The sequence below is a fragment of the Panthera tigris genome, chromosome B4 (genome assembly GCF_018350195.1).
Source record: "Panthera tigris isolate Pti1 chromosome B4, P.tigris_Pti1_mat1.1, whole genome shotgun sequence".
NCBI lineage: Eukaryota > Metazoa > Chordata > Mammalia > Carnivora > Felidae > Panthera > Panthera tigris.
Window position 1 is genome coordinate 38,260,780 of NC_056666.1, and position 22,463 is coordinate 38,283,242.

At 45.6% G+C, this 22,463-nt stretch overlaps 1 protein-coding gene across 11 annotated transcripts in view; it reads right to left on the bottom strand.

Moving 5' to 3' along the window:
• Positions 1 to 5,892: 5,892 nt before the first annotated feature.
• CRACR2A (calcium release activated channel regulator 2A) overlaps positions 5,893 to 22,463 on the bottom strand; it is a 133,629-nt gene continuing 117,058 nt past the window's right edge. For 10 of the 11 annotated variants that reach the window (XM_042991598.1, XM_042991597.1, XM_042991590.1 and 7 more), the window contains 3 exons: positions 14,175 to 14,276; positions 11,400 to 11,476; positions 5,893 to 9,778 (listed from right to left, as the gene is read on the bottom strand). In XM_042991598.1, the coding sequence (XP_042847532.1) occupies positions 9,694 to 9,778; positions 11,400 to 11,476; positions 14,175 to 14,276 (264 nt within the window). In that variant the 3' untranslated portion in view covers positions 5,893 to 9,693. The remainder of the gene's footprint in view (positions 9,779 to 11,399; positions 11,477 to 14,174; positions 14,277 to 22,463) is intronic. The other variant, XM_042991600.1, reaches the window with a different exon arrangement.

A 22,463-nucleotide genomic window follows, 5' to 3' on the forward strand; every position in this document is an offset into this window, starting at 1 on the left:
GTTCAGGCTGGAGCTCCATTTGCACACAATAGGGCAGAAGACCCCACTGACCACACTGGGTGGCCTTACTTGCGTCCTGCAGAGTTGAGCAGGGAACCTAGACCCCGGGCTCCCCGCCACGGATCAGGCTGAAGACTGCCACACCATCTAGAGAAGGGGAGGGATGGGGGTTCGGGGGGGCAGTCGGGTGGGTGGGGAGATGGGCCTCGTGAATGAAAACTGCTTTGGGAGGGGGTAGGAGAGAGTGGGAGGAAGGGAAGAGGGTGGGGTGGGCACAGAGGGAGGAAAATGCAGCCTCATCTGCTTGTTTGTGTTTCTTGTATTTAAGATGCTGACTTCTAGCATATTTTTAAATCCATCAGACATGAAAGGCTGATTTAAATAGACCCGCAGTGTGAAGCTGGTAATTTCACTTGCCACAATAGAGGAGCTGGCAGGCCGCTGGCAAAGACGCAGCACCTCTCTCCATGCCAGGCAAGCTGCAGAAGCATCATGAGACTCTCAGGCCAGGTGCTTTCTACTCCCTGGCAGGGGGAGCGGGCTGTGGGAGGGGGTGGTGGATAGAGAATCAGAAAGATAAAAGGGGAAAGGGAAGGAGAAGTGGGGCAGATGCGGAGCAGGGGATAAACTGGAGAAGGGTGAATGGGAGGATGAACAAGAGAAATAGACTGGCTCAGCATTCTCCTCGTCCAGGGGTGCTTCCTGGTTAGCTGATCCAGACTCCTGGGCACGCCTTGTACTATAAACTTCTGCTTCAGTCTCAGTTCAAAACAATTCCAGACTCTCAGGGTTGGGCAGATCGAGGTAGAGGCATTCTCAAGAGCAGAAGGTTCAACATCTGCTTGAATACCTCTAGTATCAGGGAGCTCACTATCTGGTGAGGCAGCCTATTCTACTGTCAGACAGTGCTCACTGGGACACACTTCCTTATGATAGGTCACAATCCCCATGCTCTGTGCTGGCTGATTCTAATCTGGCCCTGCTGAGTTGTGCAGAGCAAGTGTAACGCCCAAGTCAGTCCTTCATCATGGAACACAGTATTCGGGTCCTCTCCTGCTCCTGTCCTTCTTTGCTAGTTTCTAGTCTTCTTACCATAAATGATTACAGCATAAATCTTGCCGAGCTGAAGTATTTCTGGATGCTAATGAGTGTATTTCCCACTGTAGTCAATGCAATAGAATTTCAGGAATAACAAAAGACTCATTCAACACGCCTTTATTGAGGCCACACTCTGAGACCTGGCGAAGCCCTCTTGTTGGCATGTAAGATATGGAGGTCCCATCCCCAGGAGCTTATCTAGAAGGACTGTGGCCAAACTCCTAAAAAGAAGAGTGTGCAGGGGGCAGAAGTGCCAGGAGCCCTGAGGGTCCTTCCCCAGCAGAATCCAGGGTTGGGTGGGGCTGGTTGACGCCTTGAAAGAAAGAGGACCCTGGGGATTATGGTCAAGGCATTTTAATGGAATGTTAGTATACACCTGTGGGTTTCTAGGTGTTTCCTCCCTTGAGTACACTGAAGCATCAAGGGCATTAAGTAAGCTAAGTGTGTCTTCCTTTCTTGCACCCTCATCTCTGATATTACCTGAGACAAACACTCAGTACTTTAGACTGTCAGTTGTTGGACACTGAAGAGAGTCAATCCTTCATTCATTCATGCAACATAAATGTGTGTGAAAGTGTTTTCTGAAAAAAATTGTATTGTGGCAAAATACACAAAACATAAAATTTACTATTTAACCATTCACAAACGTACAATTCAGTGACACTGAACACAGTCACAGTTTTGTGTGCAACCGCACTCCCCTCCAACTCCAGAGCTTTTTACTGTCCCAAAGGGAAAGTGTCTACAAAGCATATATTTAAAGGTGGTTCAATTAGGAGTACACGATCTGAAGTCTTGACTCAGCAACAAATCTACACATCCACACCTAGTGTCTATTAGGTAATAAAAACATTGGATGAGACCAGAACCCTGCCAGTGAGGACCTTGTAGCCTGGATGCTGGGCCCCCGTCCCACCACAAAGCAGAATGGAAAGATACAAAACATCCTTAGAGGTCTGTACCTTGAAGGAATGCAAGTTTTCCTTATTCTACTAGCCCAGGGAAATAGGAGATGCTCTAACCTGAGGTCTCAGCTTCTCCCAGTTACCAAGAAGTGTGGCTTTCTTTCTTATTTTGTTTTGTTTTGGACTCTTGCACAGGCAGATAGATGATGATGTAATAACTAACATTTGTCTAGAGCCTTTCAGTTGACTAAACCCTTTTCCCAGAGTTCTCATTTGACCTTCACACTAGCAGACAGTAAGACAGAGAACACTACTTTACAGATGTGGAAGCTGGGGCTCAGAGCACCACGCAGTTCCAGGTTTTGCCTAAGGCCACACAACTTGTGTACGGGTTCTTATTCTGAGCGGGTCTTCAGGGGTTAGAGAAAACATTTGGGAGAGGCACAGCCTGGGTAAAGATGGCCCATTCCATACCAGGAAGGAAGAGAGCCAGGCAGGGAAGCATCTTTTATGCACAGAGGCATGGAGCCCAAGTCAAATTGAGTTGTTGAGCTGCCTGAGGGTAATGGATTGCTACTAGCAACAGCTGGGGAGGCTGCAGGGTGATGAGATGGAATGCTTTGATGGGCATCACACTGTCTGAAATGCAACTGAATCACAGCAGCTGGAATAGTTCTCAGCACTGTTTTGAGTGCCAGAAGCAGCAGCTCATTTGAACCAGCAAGGCAACCCCATGGGTCTACAGACCACAGGGACCCAGTCACCCAGCTTCTGGGAACTGGGGCTCCAGTGGAGTGGCTCACCAAGTGGTGGGCCTTGTTCTTGATAAATGATGCTCTGTTCTCAACTGCTCCTATAAGGCAAACACTGTTTGCCAGACACTGTGCCAAGCATGAGGCAGAGATTAATGCCTCTGCCCTCGGGAGCTCAGTCCAGCACATTTCACTTATCAGAGCCCTGTGGGTAGTGTGTATAAATAAACACAACACAGTATCATTACAGAATGGCCTGGGGGTGCCTATGGACTGGATGTTAAATCACACCCTGACACTCTGTCCTTGACCTGGCGCTACACATGCTCAGTGAATTCTAGTTCCACAGTCATGTTACTCAAATTCATTATGAGGTTCCTTGAGCTCTACATGTTTCAATTCCAAGTTTAAAAAAATCCCATTCCTTCTGCCCCTGTTCTTTGGGGATTTTTGCTGAGTAATGCAGTGTTTTTATGGGTAGTATTTACTTTTATAGGTCAGATGGATCCAGTCATAATTCATTATGATCGCACAGACCTCCATGGCCCGAAGAGTCCTCATTTGCTGGGAGTCTCCTACTGCTATGTCAACAGAGTGTAAGTACCACTTCTGAATCAGACCCAAAGTGCTGATGAAGTTCCAGCCCTGAGAGAGGGTCAGTTCTTGGACTTGACTCAGTCCTACTCCAGGATGATAAATGACACAGCCTTACCAATGCTTCTCAGCTTCTACATTGATTTCAGGTCCTCTGCCAAGCACCATATGGTTTCCCAACCCCCATCATTTCCAGGAAGGTTCTTCCTAAGTAGGCCACTTCACTGAAACTGGCTCCACTGAATTGTGTGAAAGTTGGAGCTATGATGTTTGTTACTGTGGATAATTAACATAGTTATTAATAGAAACATTAATAAAGTTAGGAAGTGGGGAAGGTTTAGAAAGATCCTACATCCTGGCAACCCTACCCCTACCCCTCATCATCCCTACCCCTCACCCTGACACACACACACACACACACACACACACACACACACCAGATAAGAAGGGAAGAAATAACTAATAAAGTAAAATCCTATAGATTTTTGACTAAACTTGGCTGGGCTTTGTAATAATGGGAGGAGAGGTGACAGTGCTCCTAAGCCCAGTCACCAAGAAGTTGCTTAAATCTTTGTTTCTGTATGCTTATGTACTGTGATTTCATTATTTTGAAGTAATTAAACACTTCTGATCTGTAGTTCCTCCCTTCCCACCCCCCATCCCTTCTGAGTGAAGCTTTATGGAATGTCTGGATTCCTGGCAGGAAAGAAAACACTGCCTGAGGATTTCTGGCCTCCCGTCACTTCCTCCAGGAGCTGGACACTTCCTTGGGCAGTACATCTCCAGCAGGACATGAAGGAGCTCAAGGTGGAGGGGACAATTCTCAGATCTGAAAGACTTTTGAGTGTCATATCCCTCCTCCAATCCTGAAGTCAGGTAAGGCTGTAGGTAGGAGGTTTGAGGTTGGGTTAAGGAATGAGACAAGTTCTGGCTATGTTGTGTGAAGTATGAGGAAGGAAGCAATGACTGCCAAGCAGAACTTGATTTGTACACAGTGCAGGTGGCTACTAATGTGAGGTCTTTGAAATTTTAAGTGAGTTACTTAAATATGTTCAAAGACCTAAAGGAAACCATGTCTAAAGAACTAAAGGAAATCATGAGAACAAAATCCCACCAAATAGAGAGAATCAATAAAGATATACAAATTATAAAAAGGACCAAATAGAAATCCTGAAGTTGAAAAGTACAATGGAAAAAAAAATTCACTAGAGGGTCCCAATAGCATATTTCAGCATGCAGAAGAATCAGTGAACTTGAATATAGGGCAAGTGAGATTATGCAGTCTGAAGAACACAAAAAACAATGAAGAAAAGAATGAACAAAACCTCTGAAACCTGTGGGACACCATCGAGCATGCCAACATATGCATTACAGGAGAAGGAAAGGAGAAGGAGAAAAGGGTATAAAGAATACTTAAGGAAATAATGACCAAAAACTCCCCAAATTTGATGGAAACCAACCAAGATGGTACACAAACTCCAAGTAGGATAAACTCAAAAAGACCTACAGCTAGACACATCAAAATCAAATTGTTGAAAGCCAAAAAAATAAGAATTTTGAAAGCAGCAAAACAAAAGCAATTCAACATACACAAAAGAGCTTCAATAAGATTAACAGGTAATTTCTCATTAGAAACCATGGGGGCCAGAAACTAGGAATGGTATATTTAAAGTAGCAAAGGGGCAAAAACGCTGTCAACCAGAAGTTCAAAATCGGACAAAACTATCCTTCAAAACTGAAGGATAAATCAACATTTTCATGTAAACAAAACTGAGAGGGATTTTTTCTATAAGAAATATTGGTGAAGTGAAAAGGCTCTAGATAGTAACTTGAATCAACGTGAAGAAAAAAAGAGCACTAGTAAAAATAATTATGTAATTAAATACAGAAAATGGTATGAATGCATTTTTTGTTTATAACTCCTTTTAAAATCTGATTTAAAAGAGAACTGCATAAATCAGTAACAATAAATCTACGTTGATGGGAACAAAATGTATAAAGATATAATTTGTGACAATAACAACATATGAGAGGGGGGCATGGAACTATAGAGGAGCAAAGTTTTGTGTAGTATTGAAATTAAGTTGGTATTAATCCAAACTAGATTGCTATAAATTGAGATATTAATGGTTACTTACAGGACAGTCATCAAGAAAATAAGTTACAATATATATAGTGAATGAAATGGTAATTAAAATAGTGCACTAGAAATTAATTATTTAACACAAGAGAAAGTAGTAATGGAGAAACAGAAGAACAAAGAATATAAAATATAGAAAAGAACTAGCAAAATGGTAGACACTAAATCTTACTTTACCCATTATATTAAATGTAAACATAGCAAACTCTCCAATTAAAGGGCAGAGATTGGAAGAATAGATTAAAAAACATAATCGAGGGGCATCTGGGTGGCTCAGTTGATTGAGCATCTCACTCTTCATTTTGGCCCAGGTCATGATCCCAGGATCATGGGATTGAGCCCTGTGTCTTTCTCTTTCCCTCTGCTTCTCTCTCTCATGTGCTCTCTCTCTCTCTCTCTTTCTAAAATAAAAAACAAAACAAAAAGCAATCCCCCCCCCAAAAAAAACCACAATCTAACTACATGCTGTCTACAAGAGCCTTAGTTTAGATTTAAAAGCATTAATAGGCAGAAAGTGAGAGCTGGTGTGGCTATACTGATATTAGACAAAATAGACTTTAAGACAAAAATTGTTACTAAAGGCAAGAAAGATACCTTATAATGATAAAGGGTCAATTCATAAAGAAGATGTAACAATTATAAACCTATTTGAACCTAGAAATAGGTTGAAGCAAACTGTGTTAGGAGAAGGCAGTTCTGTCTTAAATCTTTGACCCCCATGACCATTAGGAATTTATTCCCTTGAGATAAAGTTTTGTCTCCTTTAACTTTTTGTTAAAGTATATACACAGCCCTTAAACCACCAATTGCATTAATATCTTAGCTGAAATTGGTTTAAGCTCCTTTAGAGCATTGACTGCTAGTGACAGAGACAAAAGGTTGAGCTATTTTTGATAGAACATACAGTTATGGCCTGGAGTGGGCCCAGGGTGTGGAGAGTAGGGAAAAGGGGAGTCCAAGATTGGGTGGAAGTGTTAAGAACAGAGGAAAAGTACAGGATGGGGAGAGGTGGAAGAAAGCTAGTGTATCACGGAGGATCAGAAAAGACTTCCGGGACTGTCAAGAAAGACAAATGCTAGACAAGCAGCAAAATAACTAGGGCTTTGGTTTGGTGCTGAAGTTCTTGGTTTGGCAACTTGGGGCTGAGGGCAGCAGCAAATACCAGAAGGAGCACAAGGAGTCAGAACAGGGGAGAAAAATGTGGGGCCAAGGATTGTGATGACCACAGGTCATTCTTAGGTACACACCCTGGCACCAGGTCTGAGCTGCTGTCTGAGTCCTGGAGAACCACAGGGAGGGAAGCAGAATGGACTGTGGGTTGAAACCAGACCACAGACACTGGTAAGATATGGGTGTTTGGAAAGCCAGGAAACCCACAGGAACAATAAAGATCAGGGCCAAGAGGCAATACTGAAAACAAGCTCATAAGCCAGGCAAATGAGCAGGGCAATTGGGTACTCAAATGAGGTAGTATTTGTGAAAGCCCTCACTTATGGGTACATGACTAGTGTTAGCTGGTTCTAAGTCTGAAATTAAGGCAAGACTAATGATGGCCTGGGCAGTGACTCAATGTTGACAATAATAGCCCGTACTTGTTAGTACCTATTATGTGCTGGGCACTGCGTTAAGTATTTCACATTCATTGCCTCATTTAATACTTAAAATATCCATGGAAAGTAGACATTGAAACCTCCAACCTACAGCTAAACATGAAACCTGTTCAGGTGACTTGCTCAAGGCCATTTTAGCAATGTAAATGGGATGGAATCAGAGGTTTCCCCAACAGCACTCTGCCAGGCCCTGGGACAGTCTCACAGCCACTGGGGTGTCTTTGATCACCATGATAGCTTAAAAGGAATGGGGAGGGGGGGGTGCTCTGATCTGGGGACACAGAATTTCTCAGAGTCTCTCTGAGGTACCATCATGCATAGTTGTCTCAAGTGGAGTTGGAAAAAGAAGCAGCAGGGGCCTAAAGACCTTTCCTACTCTCTTCTTTCTGCCTGGACCTTTGAGGATTTGTGGGGGTTTACCTGGTGGGTCAGCACTAGGATCACTCCACCTTGCTGTAACCCCTAGATGCACTTTTCTGAAGTGGACAAATGCAGCCCCAAACCAGGGACTAGGTATAGGGGATAAAAGCATGTGTGGGCTGGGCAACTCCAGGTATAGCCTACCTGACCCACAAATTCCAGTTGCCATCTCTGCTTTTTTGTTTTCAGAAGCAGGAGAGTTGGTTTGCTTTCTTTATGGCTATCCCTACCCTCTTTCTGCACCCTCCCCATAACATATAATCACACAGCAACACACACCCACACAGATATTGGAGGGCTACTTCTGGGTGATCCCCTGCATCCCACTAATGAGACCATCACCAGTGCCCTCTCTTAGAGAAAGGAATTTCCTGTGAGTTCCCTTCAAATTTGGACTAGGGGCCAGAGCCCCTACTGTCATCATAAGCATTCTGAGCAGGAAGAGCCAGAAGTGTTGAATAGCCCACGCTTCATTTTACTGATGGGAAGGGGGCCCAGGCAGGGAGCTGACTTGCCCAAGACCATGGGGCACCTCCTGGTACTTAGTGCTGGCTTTTGTTCTACACCCTCCGTGGGCTCCCTGGTGCCTCCAAGCACTAAATGGGGGAAAGAAAAGCCTACGAAAAGGAGGCAGGCACTTGCCTGGTGACCCACAGGGCACTGATGCTTTTAGGAGTCTGGGGTGGAGGCTACAGGGAACTCTGACCAGAGGATTCTCTTCTGCCTGGCTGGCTGTGCACAGTTGTCTTGAATCTTCTTGGAGGCCTGTGGACATTTTCTGCTCCTCTCTATTCTTACATGTCCTGATTGGGTGTGGGTTCCACTCACTTCCCTGTGGGTCTGGGCCTGCAGCCCTAGAGCAGTAATATGCAGTGATCTTTATGATCTTTTCACCCAAGCTCCCCACCCAGGGCGAGAATGCCTTTACCAGCACCCTCCACCCCAGTGATGCTGGAGCACTGCTGGGGCTGGGAACTCACCACTACCCAGACAAAGGAACCATACATGGGCCCAGATCATTCCCCTCAATGTGAGTGCCCTGTGCTGGTAGAGTCACAGGGATGCTGAAGCCTATAGCTATACTCTGCTTACTTCTTAAACACCAGCTATATGTCAACACCACAGCCTCACTTTCTTTTTTGTAATACAGTCCTCTGGAAAAATAAAATAAAATAAAATGAAGTCAGTAACTGTGGACCTGGTGCTGGGTCTCACTGCCTGCATGTCAATCTATCCCATTAATCATCATGTACAATTTTCCGAAGAGCTATTTTGAGAAACATTGGAAAATGGCTTTCACAGAGCTATGTATACCTTATTTATACTCCAGCAATGGTCGCTCTGTTTAGCAGCAGATGGGTTTTCCCCCCTAATTTTCTTTTCATCTCTTAGTGAAAGTTAAGTAGGAAGGAAGCCCTCTCCCTAATCATGGGCACACACTTAATACTTAAATCACCCGCAGTCCACCCTGGAGTCAGGGTCATGGGTGGGTGGTTGAGAGAAAAGGCTGTGGGTTTCTTGTAAGGCACTGTTCCCGAGACCCCAAGGGAACAAATACAGTAGACATGCTGGCTGCTTAGAGGCTGGGTTCTGCAGCCTGGCAAGAAGCAGGGCCCCTGGAGGTGGGGTGTGGAATAGAATGTGGGTGCCCTGGCTTGCTTTTCTCAACCTGTGTGGGCATCTCAAGGTCCACGAAGCATATGCCAAGAGCATCCCATTGATGTCCCGAGGAGCCAAGGGAAGACCAACCACCCTGGCCCTGCCCAAGTGCTTTATCTTTGGCCTACAGGAAGCAGCAAGTCTGCCCTGCACAGTTGCCATGGCAACCACAGTGCTGCAGCTCCAAAGGGCAAGGGGAGCAGAAGGGAGGTGGAGAAGGCATGTGGTGATTTTTCTGGAAAATCCCATCTGTTTCTTTTCCCCACAAATCCAAGCTGGGGGGAAAATGGGCATCTGGGGTCTAGAGAGAGAAGAGAGAGAAGATTTCAAAATGCTCCAAGAGCAGCTTTCCTGACTAGATGTGCTTCCCTTCCTGTTGGTGGAGGCAAGTCACTGACACAGACAAAGGTTTGGGCGGGTTATGGTGGAGGCATCCAAGTGGGAGCCTATGTGCAGGATTCAGGGTAGCTCCTAGGACCCCAGGCCTGGGTGGAACAGTCCTAGGAGGACTCCTATCAGCCACAGCAGGATTTCTTTTTGGCAGAGCGGTCAACCTCTATGGTGTCCTCTCTTGCTGTATCTTCTTGTTTCTTGAGGATCCTGGGAGAGGGGAAGGTATAGTGTCAGTAGAGGAGAGCTGCTAGGCCATTGGGTTATATATAGGCCATCTGGATGATAAGGAGGGAACCCAACATCACCAGAGCATCAGAGTTTTCAAAGTCTCCCCCTGAGAAGTGCAGGTACATAACCATAATTTGTAAAGACAAAGTTTAGCCAATATGGATCCTTCATGACACCTCCTCAAAGAAGCCTCCCCAGATTTTCCAGGTGATGTAAGTGCCCCTGACAGCATTTTGACCATTCCTCTGTAAAAACCCCATCACTCCATGTCATAATGCACTGCTTCCTTGGTTGGCTCCCTGAGGTGAGAAAGCTGCTTGAAGGCAGAGACTATATACTTTGTCTCTGTGTCTCTGTAGCCTATCGGAGTACCTGGCACACAGTAGAGACTCAAAGAAGATACTTTTTGGTTATTAACTCTATAGAAGGTCTGTCCCATGTTGCCACAGTTGCAGATTAAATGTAGGAGGTGAAGAATTAAAAATAGTGGTAAGTATCTTATCCCTGCTTTATACTCTCAATGTGCTTTCACCTTAAGCATCCCTTTTGATTTTACAACAGTCTGAGTAGGCAGGGAGGGTATGATTGATGTTCCTATGCTGGGGGCAAATCTCAGAGAGGTAGACTTACTTTACCCCAGAATCAGTGGCAGAAAAAAGCCTAGAACTTTCCTCATGGTCTTCCATAACTCCACAGTCTCTCCAATGCATAGAAAATGTTATTCTGGGTTCTTAATTAATCAAATGAAAATATTTACAAAATTCCCCAGAATGAGCGCTGAACCCCAAATGGGCACTATTAAGTATTTGTTGGATGGATGGATGGATGGATGCATTGGTGAATTAATGGATACATGTAGGGATGCATAAATGGATGTGTGAATGGGTGGATGGATGGGTGGATAGACTGGAGGAATAGGTGGATAGATGGATAGATGGATGGGTGGATGGATGAATAGGTAGATGGGTGGATAGGTGAATGGGTGTATGGATGGTTAGGTCGGTGGACAGATAGAATGAAATGAATGCCAAGATGGGTAAATGAGTGAATTTCCAAGTATTGAAAATGGGGCCCTGTATGGTTCTTTTTTTTTTTTTTTTTAATTTTGGTATAGGCGGAGGCTTATGAAACCAGTCTTTTGATGGAACTAACCCTTTGAGAGCTGTCACCTTAGATGCCTCTCGTTCCCCCAAATAGCCCCTCCTCTCCCTGGCTTCTCCTCACCCTCCCCCGTGCCCATATTATAACTGTTCTTGTTCCTTGCTGGCTGCCAGCTAATCCCTGCTAAGATATTAGCCAGTGTTCAGGGACCTATGATAAGACCTTTCTTGGAAGCATTTGCATTTAAAAAGAGGATCCCTGGGAAAAGGGCAGCTTTTAAGACCCAGAAGAAGAAGACTGGGGTGGGGGGCAAGAGGCAAGGGGGCTTTCTTTTTTGTCCCTATTGTGTTTCAGAGGGCTGTTTCTGAATCCCATACAAAGCCCTAGGCCTCCAACCCCTTTACCCAGAAGGCTCAGGCAGACAGAGGAATGGCCTCTCAGGGGTGAGTGCAGTGCTTCCTACCAGACCCTGTTTGCTGGGATGTGCCTCCTTCCTTACCTGGCTAGATGAAGTAGGGACTCTTTGGTGTTGTGACCGGAATAGGCACTGCATTCATAGAAGATCAGATTGTTCTCCTAGAACCATAAAGCAGAGGGGACAAAAAGAGAGTACTGGGGGAGCTCGAGGGACCCATGGGAAGAGAACACCCCATCTGCATCGGCCCGCCTGCCTCACTTCCTCTCACAGTCCCCTTTAATTCCTCTCCCCATCCCTGCTCTCTTCAAGGTTGATTTCAGTCTCCTCAGGCTCCCTGCCTAATGCAAGTTCTGTAAGCATCTCCCAGGTGAGCTATAACAATTGTAAAACACAAAACAGTATGCTGCCTTAGTGCTTCACGCTTTCACAAAATGCTCTCAGGTATGTAGATGCCCATTTCCTTTTCACACCAGCCTGTGGTGCAGGCAGAGGAACAAAGGCCAGGATGCACCACATTCTCCACAATGCACAGGCAGGGAAACCAAGGGCATAGTATAAAGGGCGGGTCAGTTCATTCAGTGACTTATTGAGTTAATGGCAGGCTTCCCAGCAGCTTGTTTTGCCCAGGACACCGGCATTCCGCGAACTTTGGGGCAGATGTCACTGAGGTACACCAGTAGGAATTCTCCTTCACACCAGTTAATTACTATTCCAGATGCCTAGGCTGTCAGCATTCGTGTCACAGGACAGTTGTCGATCACTTCAGGACGCAGAGGCTGTGCTGCCTGCGTGGTGGCGGCTCTTGGCTAAGCCTCATCATTATATCCATTTATCACTCCTGTTAATAGATTTCCTGCTTCCTTAGGACATTGCTATTGGCATGAAACTCTGGAGGCTGATGCCCTGTGGGGATGCAGGCACTGAATGAGGACACTTCTGTGGCTTGCAGATCAGGAGGCTCTAGACCCTGGCCCCCAGTTCAGCTTTCCTGGTTCACACCCCAGAGGCCCAGATCCTACCCCTGTCCACACTTGTGCCACAGCCAGACTCTGGGTCAGTCTTTGGAAGAATGAAGACTTCACGGTGGGAGGAGGGAGAGTACATAGGATCTAGAATTGGAAGGCATGACCCACCTTTCAGCTTCAAGTCTTGACTCCACCCCTGAGGACCTGTACGATCACTTGAATTAATCACTTAACTGCTCTGAGCCTCATTTGTTTGTATGTTTGTTTTTTAACTGACCAAAAAAAAAAAAAAAAAAAAAAAAAAGAATAAAAAAGGGAAAAAATGGGATGATAAAAATACAGGCCTGCAGTTCATTAATCAAACTCCTTGGATATAGATGTACTTTGGAATCCAGAGACTCTGAGTTTCACAAAAATAACAGATGTATATACTATATACTACCCTGAGTTGGTCTGGGATAGCACCCTATGATCAAACATATTAATATTTCTTGAAACATAGGAAAATTCATCCAAGTGAGGTAAACAAAAAGACCATAAATGGCTTCATGTCAGTCCTGGTCAGATTTTTCTGCCAGACAAAACACTAGAAACCTTTCTGTTTCAGTATTGTGAGCATTGTGGGTAAGGGACTGCAGACATGTGGCTACCCTCTGACCTTCGCAGGAACACCTGCCAAACCCTTCCTGCTCCTTTTTTACTTGACTCTTACCATCTGTGCCCATTTTCCTGACCTCTGGGGTTACAAGTCCCTGTTTGTTTATTTATTTATTTATTAGTATTTTTCAATATTTATTTCTTTATTTTGAGAGAGAGTGAGAAAGCATGCGAGCAGGGGAGGGGCAGAGAGAGAGAGAGGGAGAGAGAGAACTCCAAGCAGGTTTCCTACTGTCAGTGTGGAGCCCAATGTGGGGCTCGAACTCACAACTGTGAGATCATGACCTGAGCCGGAAACAAGAGTTGGATATTTAACTGACTGAGCCACCCAGGCACCCCTATTATTATTATTTTTTTTAATTTGAGAGAAAGAGAGAGAAAGAGAAGGGGTGGAGGGAGAAAGAGAAAGAACCTCAAGCCAACTCCATGCTTAGCACAGAGCCCAATGTGGGAATTGATCCCATGACCTTGGGATAATGCCCTGGCCGAAATCAAAAGCCGAATGCTTAACCAACTGAGCCACCCAGGTGTCCCATGAGTGCCTGTTTAGAGCAAGCACACTAAGAGATATGGAATCCTAGGGCTGGAAAGCACCCCCACCTTCTCAGACATACAGGTTCCTGAAAAGCACTTGGAGGCAGTAGAAACAGCCAAGGAGTGCCACTGTTTGTGCCTGATTTCCAACAAGCCTTATTGGCCCCCAGCTTGGGCAAGAGGGCTGATGCTTATTTTAATGGTAAAGTTTTGAGGGCATGCTCTGAGTTTATCTTGGGTTCACCGCTTTTGGACTCAATATTGATCAGAATGGATAAACTCGTGAACAGAGCTGTTCAAAGAACAGTCTGCCTTACAGAGAGTGAGTGTTTCATCCCTGAAGGTGATCAAGTGGAAACACAGAGGAAGGCATTCAAAGATCAGATAGGGGATTTAAAGAAGTAACCTCCTAGTATCTAAGAATCTATCATTCTGAGTTCCAGGGAAAAGTGTTTGGGAAAATTCCCCATACGCTAGTCATTCCTAGCCAGCTCTATCTTGCAATGTGTGACTTTCTATAGAAAGTTCCACATGCACGGGCATCCACATGCCATTCCCACGATGCCAGGACACCCATCTTGCCCACTTGCTTCCTTCCCAGGGGGCTTCCAGGAAAGGCTCCCACCAAGGCTCTTGGGCACTTGCCTGACTGTCCTCGGGCTCATACCCTGTCCAGAGAGATGGAAAGTTTGCTCTTTACCTTGGCAAGCTTCTCTCCAAGGCCTCGGGGAACTTCCCGCTCTTTCTCATTGTCAATTTTATTGCCCAGCAGAAGAACAGGAATGCGGTCTCCCACAGCTTCCTGCAAAAACAGATAATCCCCCAACTGAGAGAAGCATCCAGAAGGAAAACCCAGAAGGGCAGGCTTAAAATGCTGGCAGTAAAGATGCAATCTGGCTTGCGAATCCCCTGCTGCCACAGCAGGCCAGGCGATAAGAGTCATCCCAAAAGCTGAGAGCCTCAGTTTCTGAGGCTTCTGTGAGGTGTCTGAGGCCTCCCTCCCTTCCCACTCACCCTTGCTGGATGGGCCATGCAGGCTCCTCAGGTGTGCTGTGGGTAGCAGCATGAGGGGACAGAAGACATTCATGAACTATGCGTCCTTTTCTAGCACTTACGGTATCCCCGAAAACATTCCTAAGTGACCAGACTTCGTCTAAATGAACCACAACAAACCAAAGGAATTAATGCAATGTGGTTTGGAGCATTTCTAGGGACTGTCTTGATTAGACGTGGCATCTCCAGGGGCCTCATATTGGGCACATAAGCTCCCTGAGGCGTGGGGCCACAGTGCCTATGAAAGGATTGTTGTGCACCTAACTGGAGGTCACCACGTGGGGCAGTACAGATAGATCACTATTATTGGGTGCTCTAGCTCTGACCAAAAGCCCACATGGGGAAGAAGCATGTGGCCACAGAAGCTGCACTTCTTGGGCCAGAAGTAACACGTTTGTTCAAGGGGTCAACCTTCTTTACTCCTCCAGTGACTGTGGCATATCAGCCAAAGACCTGCACCCTAGAGTCTCTGCACCCCAGGGCTTCCTCCCTTGTGAAATGCATGTACCTTTTGTGCCCCTCAGGAGGGCAAGCCAAGGGCCCAGGATGCACAGCTATTAAGTGAGTAAATATGGTAATATTCACATTTAAGCAGGCTGTGATTTTTACTTCGTGAGATATTTAATTAGGGGCTTTTAATAATAATTTGGTAAACAATAGTTATTCATCACAGAGAAATGTTTTACGAAATAGAGAGGGTTAGGGGATAACACAAGCTAGTAATCACTTACAGTGTTGTCAATGACTCAGCTGCTTTATCTCACCATTTCAAAAAAATGTCCAAAGTCCACCCAATGGGTACATGTATTTTAAGTGTGAATGCAATTATATTTGAAATTAAGCCTCAGTGGTTCCTTAATCTACACATTCATTTTTATCGCAGTTTGGTAGTGAAAAAAATTCTCATTTCCTAAATGAGAACGTTAAAGCTCAGAGAATCCCAAAGAACATTCAATAACAAAGTCACTGAGTTATGAGGACCCTTTAGTATATGGGTCCACAATTCTCTAATGTTTTTCTCTAAATTCTGATTTCCAGTGAACTCTCTGCTATTTAGTGTCTTATTAACTAGAACTCTCTAAAAGTGGTATTTCCACTTATCCATGGTAAGATGGTAATTAATGTTGATAATGATGACTCAAAGGCACTACATGATCTTTACAGTGTCTTCTGATCCATCAGAAATAGATTAAATTACGTGTACTGTAATTGACGTGCTAAGTAGATTGCGCCACATTTCAATTGTTTGCACATGAGAAACCACTAATGGCATGTAGACAATGCTGTGGCTCCCTATTACCAGAGTGTTGGGTAATGGGAATACCCCCATTTTCTGACTCTGTTGTGCCACAGAAACTTGTGTGAAGACTTTTTCACAGAAAAGGGAAAAAAGAGAAGGAAGCAGGGAAATGGGCCAAAAGGCTTGCTGTTTGGAGCACATGAGAGATATTTGTAGATTTATGTGTGAGGAATGACTAAGGCTTGTGGGATTTCTTGACATGGAAATGCTGAAAATATGAGCATCAGACTTGAAGTCCCAGGCAGAATTCGAACCCGGATTCTGGTATGCTGGAATGGGTGACGGCTTCAGTTTCATCACTTGCAAAGGGGATAGTGGGTACTGAATGACTAAGCATCAGGTAAGGGATAGTCACAAGCCCAATATTGGAGCCCCATGTACCACAAAGAGCAGGGCTGCCTCTGGGTGGGGAAGGGAAGCAGTCTTCTTTTTTAAAGCAATTCTTGGGTATAAAAATAAAACATCTTAGAAGGAGCTGATAAAAGCCAAGCCCCCAGCTGGAGCTGTGGCTTCTGTTCTTTGCATTGTTCCTCTCTTACACAAACACTCTGGACACCTCACTTCCCCTCTGTGGACCCTGGCCTGCCACTGATAAAGAATCAGGCCTATCTCCAAAGTCAAGGCAAAAACAAGTGAGAACACATGGAAGGCCGGAAGGTGTGCTATTCACCATGGGCAGTCAGCCATCATCACCCTGGCCCAAGACTAGTCTCTGACACAGGGCCATGGGGAGGGCAGGGCTTAGGGTGGGTGTCTCATGGTCCTCTCTGACTTTAACATCAAGTCTTGAGCTGTCTGCCCAAACCTGACACCTTTCACATACCCAACCCATTGTTCAGCCTGGATACTGCTTTGCACAAAGAGGCTCATCATTACCTATCAGATGAAGCAACACTTCCTTTTAAAAGTTGAAAGCACACCTCCTTTGGCAAACAAGTCTAAGCCCCACCTGATTTCTGTTGAAATTTCTATAGATGTTTGGTAGAACTCCGTAGGCATGGCAGGTCAGAGGGAAGGAATTGAACGTACTTAGTTGGGCATACAGTCTCTGTCTGTGTGCGACCTGTCAGAATCACCACTTTTCACAGAGTCTATTCTGTGAGCTATGAGATGGCCCCAAAAAGCTGGTTCCTATCCTCTGACACTGACACAGAAGCCTCTCCATACCTTCAACCATTTTAGTTGCCTTTCTTTGAACTTGAGCTTGTTGGAAGACAGACGTGCTAAAATTCAAAAGATTACCCACCTCTGACTTTAAATAACATGAGCTGTCAGCTTGGAGCAGAGGACTGGCATTCAGCTCAGAACGTGCAGCTGCTGGGTTTGGTTGGTTGGTTGTAGTGTGTGTGTGTGTGTGTGTGTGTGTGTGTGTGTTAATATCCATTTGCTGGGAGGCAAGAAAAAGCACTTAGCCAGGATAGTGCTGCTACTTCTCTGGAGCCAGAACAAAAAATTTCTCAGCACATTAAAGCATGTAGTTATGCTAAGAAAAAAATGACTGCAAAATTATATCTTGGGGGTTTCCATATTTATCCACCCCCTGGACTATGAGTCAAAACAAGATTTATTTGTGTAGTTCGTTTTAAACTGCCAGCACTTCAAGCTCAACTTGGAACAGGGGGAAAAAATCAAACTGCTATTTTTTGCTCTGTGCTGTACATTGTCACCAATGACCAAGATCACAGAACGAGAATTAGCTGGTGGTCCACAAAGTGAGAGGAGAGTGAGCCTGGCCCCTTTGAGCTAAAGGACTGTTCTGCTTTGGGACGGAAGTGGGAAGGACTGAAAAAAGAAACGAACACCTATTTTTCAGAAGCAGATTTCAACCATGGGCCATGTGACACTCTTGTCACATAATGCATAATGCAGCATAATGCAGTGGCAGAGCCCTAGATTCCAGTTCTGGCTGGGCGTCTGGCAAGCTGTGGGTACTTTTGGACAAGTCACTTCCTCTCTCTGGATCGCAGGACTTTTCATCTATAAAACAAGAAGCTGCATTAGATTAATCTCCAAGTTTTGTTTTGTTTTGTTTTGTTTTCGGAGACACTGCTCGTGTTGGCTTAATGACTTCAGTCATTTTCCACTTCCTTGACTTATAGGCCTAACAACGCAGGGCTATCAGAATGACAAAAGATCGAGACAAGAAATTCAACATACCCGGGGTGCAGACATTGGGGACCAACAAACTGGAATTGGACCAACGAACGGCCCGTTCAGGCTTGTACCAAATCCCATTTTCCCTATCTGATACAGGCCCCAAAGTCTCCAGATGTCCAATCTGTTCCATGGTCTAACCATGGGACCCTTAGATCCCAACCAGTTTCTTCTCTAGATTAGACTGGTTGAACCGGTCCTCCGAAGCAGAGATGAGAAGGAGGTAGGGGAGGGTTTGGAATACTGCATTGGCAGGAATGGCTACCTGCTTTGATTTGCTATCACGTACATAGGAAATGTAAAATGGCACAATAACAGGCACAGTGTTGGGCCCCTTCTGCAGAAGGCCTGAAGGCAAGGTAAAGCTGCCTGGACTTGGGGGGTGAAAACTACGGTGGGTGGGGTGGGAGAACAGCCATGGGGGCAGGGCTCTCCCACCTCATAAAGCAGGGCATGCTTTCATTCTCTTTCAATCTCAAAGGATTTGGGTTCCCTCGGGGCTGGAAGGATCCTCTAGGGTCCTCTCATCTGCGCACACTCATCCATCCTGGATCCCCCCTCCCTCCCTCAGAGGACCAAAATGCTGTAGCCTGTCAGCATGTGGGGGCCAGGAGGAGCCCTTCAGAGCCTCTGGCCCATTCTGTCATTAGGTGATTGGCCAGTTTCGTGGCCAGGAAGTGCCAAGCTGGGGTGGAGAGAACTTCCTTTTCAGGGAAGTCCATACCTCCCCCAAGCATCTGTTCCCACCCCACACAACCTCTTCCAACAGCGAGTCTTTGCCACGTGTAATCTGTGGCAATTTAAGTCCTCTCTTTTTACACTGCTTTTCAGGTTGCGGGAGGAAGGGGCACTGAGAACAGCTGGCCAGCATTCACTTAATAATAAGGCTTCGGAACCCAAAGCCTGTTATTAAAGCTCCCCCTCCACCCTCCCTTCTCTAGGCGAGGGAGTTGGCAAAGTGCTTGGAGCTCTGTGGAAAAATAAGGTACTCCACAAATATAAAGTTCTTATTATTTTCAGTTCCCTCTGATCAAATTAGGTGTCAGGTTTTAATCTGTCACCTGACACCCCTGATTGCTGGTTGCCAAGGCAGAGTGACTTAGCTTTTCAAGACTCTTGAGAATAATTGCATTCATGATCCCACTGTTCCACACCTTCAACACAGACTCCACCATCTGACACTTGTTCAGATGTTCACACCACGGCCCCCTGCACTTGTTCTCGAAATCCTGGGCCATCAGACTGGGTCCCCACACCGAGTCAGTCCCCCAGAGAGCCTCGCAAGTGCAAGACATGTGGATGATGCTCAGCAAATTCTTGTTGAAGAAGCACGGACATCTTTGAAACTGATTTAGAACCTTGCTTCTCAGAGTGTGGTCCCTGGACTGGCAGCATTGCCTTCACCCGAGAACTTGTTAGAAATGCAGAATCTCAGGGGCTACCTAAGACTCTGAATCTGCTGAGTCAAATTCTGTATTTCCACAAGGTCCCCAGGAGATTCCTATGCATATAAGACTTTGAGAAGCACTTCCCAGGTTGGGGGAACCATGGCAGCTGAGAATCAGAATCACCTGGGGGAACTGTTGCTTTTTTTTTTTTTTTTCTTTGTATTTCCAGGCTCTGAATCATTCTATTTGGGAGAGAAGGCTTGTGGCATCTGTTTTACTTGAAAGCACTGATGGTGATCCTGATTATCCAGGTTTGGAATCATCATTTAGAGTTTACCTATACCTTCTGCTAAAATTTTTAAGAAGGAAAACTCAAGCTCTGAACTATACAGAAAAGCCCCATCCACACATAGATAATTCTGAGTTAACTGCATATGGAATTGCCCCTTTGGTGTGGCTTTCTGGGCCTACAGATGCACGAGGGCTTCCCTGGGTGCATGCTGATGCTTTTCAGCCCTACCCCGCTCGGGAACATGCCTGGTTTTCCAGAGAATGACGGAACATTCTGGTGCTTGGCCTGGTTTTCCAGAGAATGACAGAACATTCTGGTGCTTGGCCTGGTTTTCTAGAGAATGATGGAACTTGTTCTTCTACCTGCCATGATGGCCCTCTGATATTCCTTCACCCCACCACCACCGCCAAATTCAGCGTGACATGCCACCTCTCTGGCTAGATCCTGGGCTCTTGGTCCAAACCAAGGGCCTCAGAAACTACACCCCCTCCTGACAGCAGACAGCATGTTTCTATAAGTTTGCTTCTATCCATCCCTATTGATCCCAGACTATTTGAACAGCCTCTGCCTGCTTTAGTATATATCAAGATTTAGGGATGTCTGGGTGGCTCAGCCGGTTGAGCATCCGACTCATGATTTTGGCTTAGGTCACAATCTCGCTGTTCGTGGGATCGAGCCCCACATTGGGCTCTGTGCTGACCTCGTGGAGTCTGCTTGGGGTTCTCTCTCTCTCTGTCTGTCTCTCTCTCTGCCCCTCCCCTGCTCATGTTGTCTCTCTCTTTCAAAATAAATAAACATTAAAAAAACTTTTAAAAAGATTTAGATATTAGGAGACAAATTAGGGATTAAATGTCTGTGGCTGGGAAAAGAACGGGTGATGCAAAAGAAGGCATGGCCTCTATTTCTCCATTTGATAATGAGATGGCTGTATTAGATCAGTGATTTTCAAAGGGAAATCCTCTTGTCTAACAAAATTGTACCTGGGCCTCCAATGTAGGAAACTGAATGAAGAGTGGCTCTGACCAACATGGGAGGTGAAGGACCCAGAACTGTGACCATGGCTCCTTTTCCTGCACTCCCCAGTTCCTGGGGGACATCATTATCTTCCCAGGGCTCCAAGGAAGAAAGGTTGAGAACCACTGGGTTAGGTAATCCCTAATGTTTCTCCTGGTGCTTAATTTCTGCAAGGAAGATAAATCTGTAGCGGTATCAAAAAAAATCATGTCATAAATTCTAAAGTTTTAACAGGAATCACTTCCAGATTACCCATACAATTTATTTCCCTTATTAGCTTGGTATAGAGCCATTCACTAAATTTCAAAACTTACATTTTTTCTACTGTAAGTTTTTTAAGCCCAATACTTTGAGAAATACTTTGTATTAAGCAAATCTCAGAGAAACCTTTGAATTTAGTTTCCATTCTTGTTCCTTATTTTTCCTGGAAATGAGAGGGATGTGGATTAACAGCAGAGAAAGGAATGGCCCAGCCAACCTAAACTAGAAGAGAAACAGATTTTGGTGGGAGGAATCACAGATCTTAGGGCCAAAAGGATGAAGAAATGAACAACTCCAGTATTCTGCCCGCGTAAGGATTCCGTATCCAGTATTCTGCCCGCGTAAGGATTCCGTATCCATTCATGCCTCCCACATGTGCTGAGCACTAGTTCTGGGGGGGCCCCATGCCAAGCACCAGTTACACAGTGACAAACATAGTGTCAGTTCTTAGGAGTGACCTTCACAGCAGTGTTACAGTGTGGTCAGGAGGTAAGGGCTATGGCAGGTTCTAGGGGCTTGAGCAGGGATAAACCCCATGAGGACAGAAAACTTGTCTCTTATCTGCTGTTAGAATTCCCAGTGCCTGGCAGTGGTTTCAACAAATAAATGAACAAAGCATGGATCCCGCCAGTGGAAGGAGTTGGGACATCCTCTCTGACTGTTTGGTTAAATACTCAGCTGAGGCCCTGTAAAACACATATGTGGCTTGTCCACACTGACTTTGGCCTTGTGAAGGCTACATGTGAGGGGTAGAGGAAGAACATGCAGATGGTCAGAAAGTAAAAAGCACTTATAAGCGACTTATTGTTGGGGTGCCTGGGTGGCTCAGTTGGTTAAATGTCTGACTTCAGCTCAGGTCATGATCTCATGGCTTGTGAAGTTAGAGCCCTGATGGCCCCGCGTCGGGCTCTGTGCTGACAGCTCAGAGCCTGGAGCCTGCTTCAGATTCTATGTCCCTCTCTTGCTCTGCCCCTCCCCTGCTCATGCTCTCTCTCTCTCTCTCTCTCAAGAATAAATAAACATTAAAAAAAAATTTTTTAAAGTGACTTATTACAAGTATAAATCAAGAGAGTAGAGTCCCACAGATAACCCAGAATTCACAGAAGAGTACTGTTCCCTGTGTGCCCTGCCCAGGGTAACTTTGGGGTGAGCCAGGGGCCCTCACATTGTGAAGGGATGTGACAGAGGCCCCAAAACACTGCGTGGTGCTTCTCCTAGGCTAGGCACAGCTGGGCTCCCTGCAGCTGGAACAGTGCGGGGATGAAAAGGGGGAAGAACACGGTGGAACTCAGTTTAAATGTGGGTTTCTCAGGGAAACCTTCCTTGATGCTCCACTCTAAGCCCCTCCCCCAATCCTATGCCACTCGCTCATGGTGCTTAGGGCAATTGCAGTGACACAGTTATTGATATAATTTGTATTTTTCAAGTCCCCACCTCCATGAGGGCAGGGACTGTGTCTGTCTTGTTCATTTCTGAATCCCCAGTACCCAGTACTGGGCTTGGATGAACGGCCATATGAACGCCAGA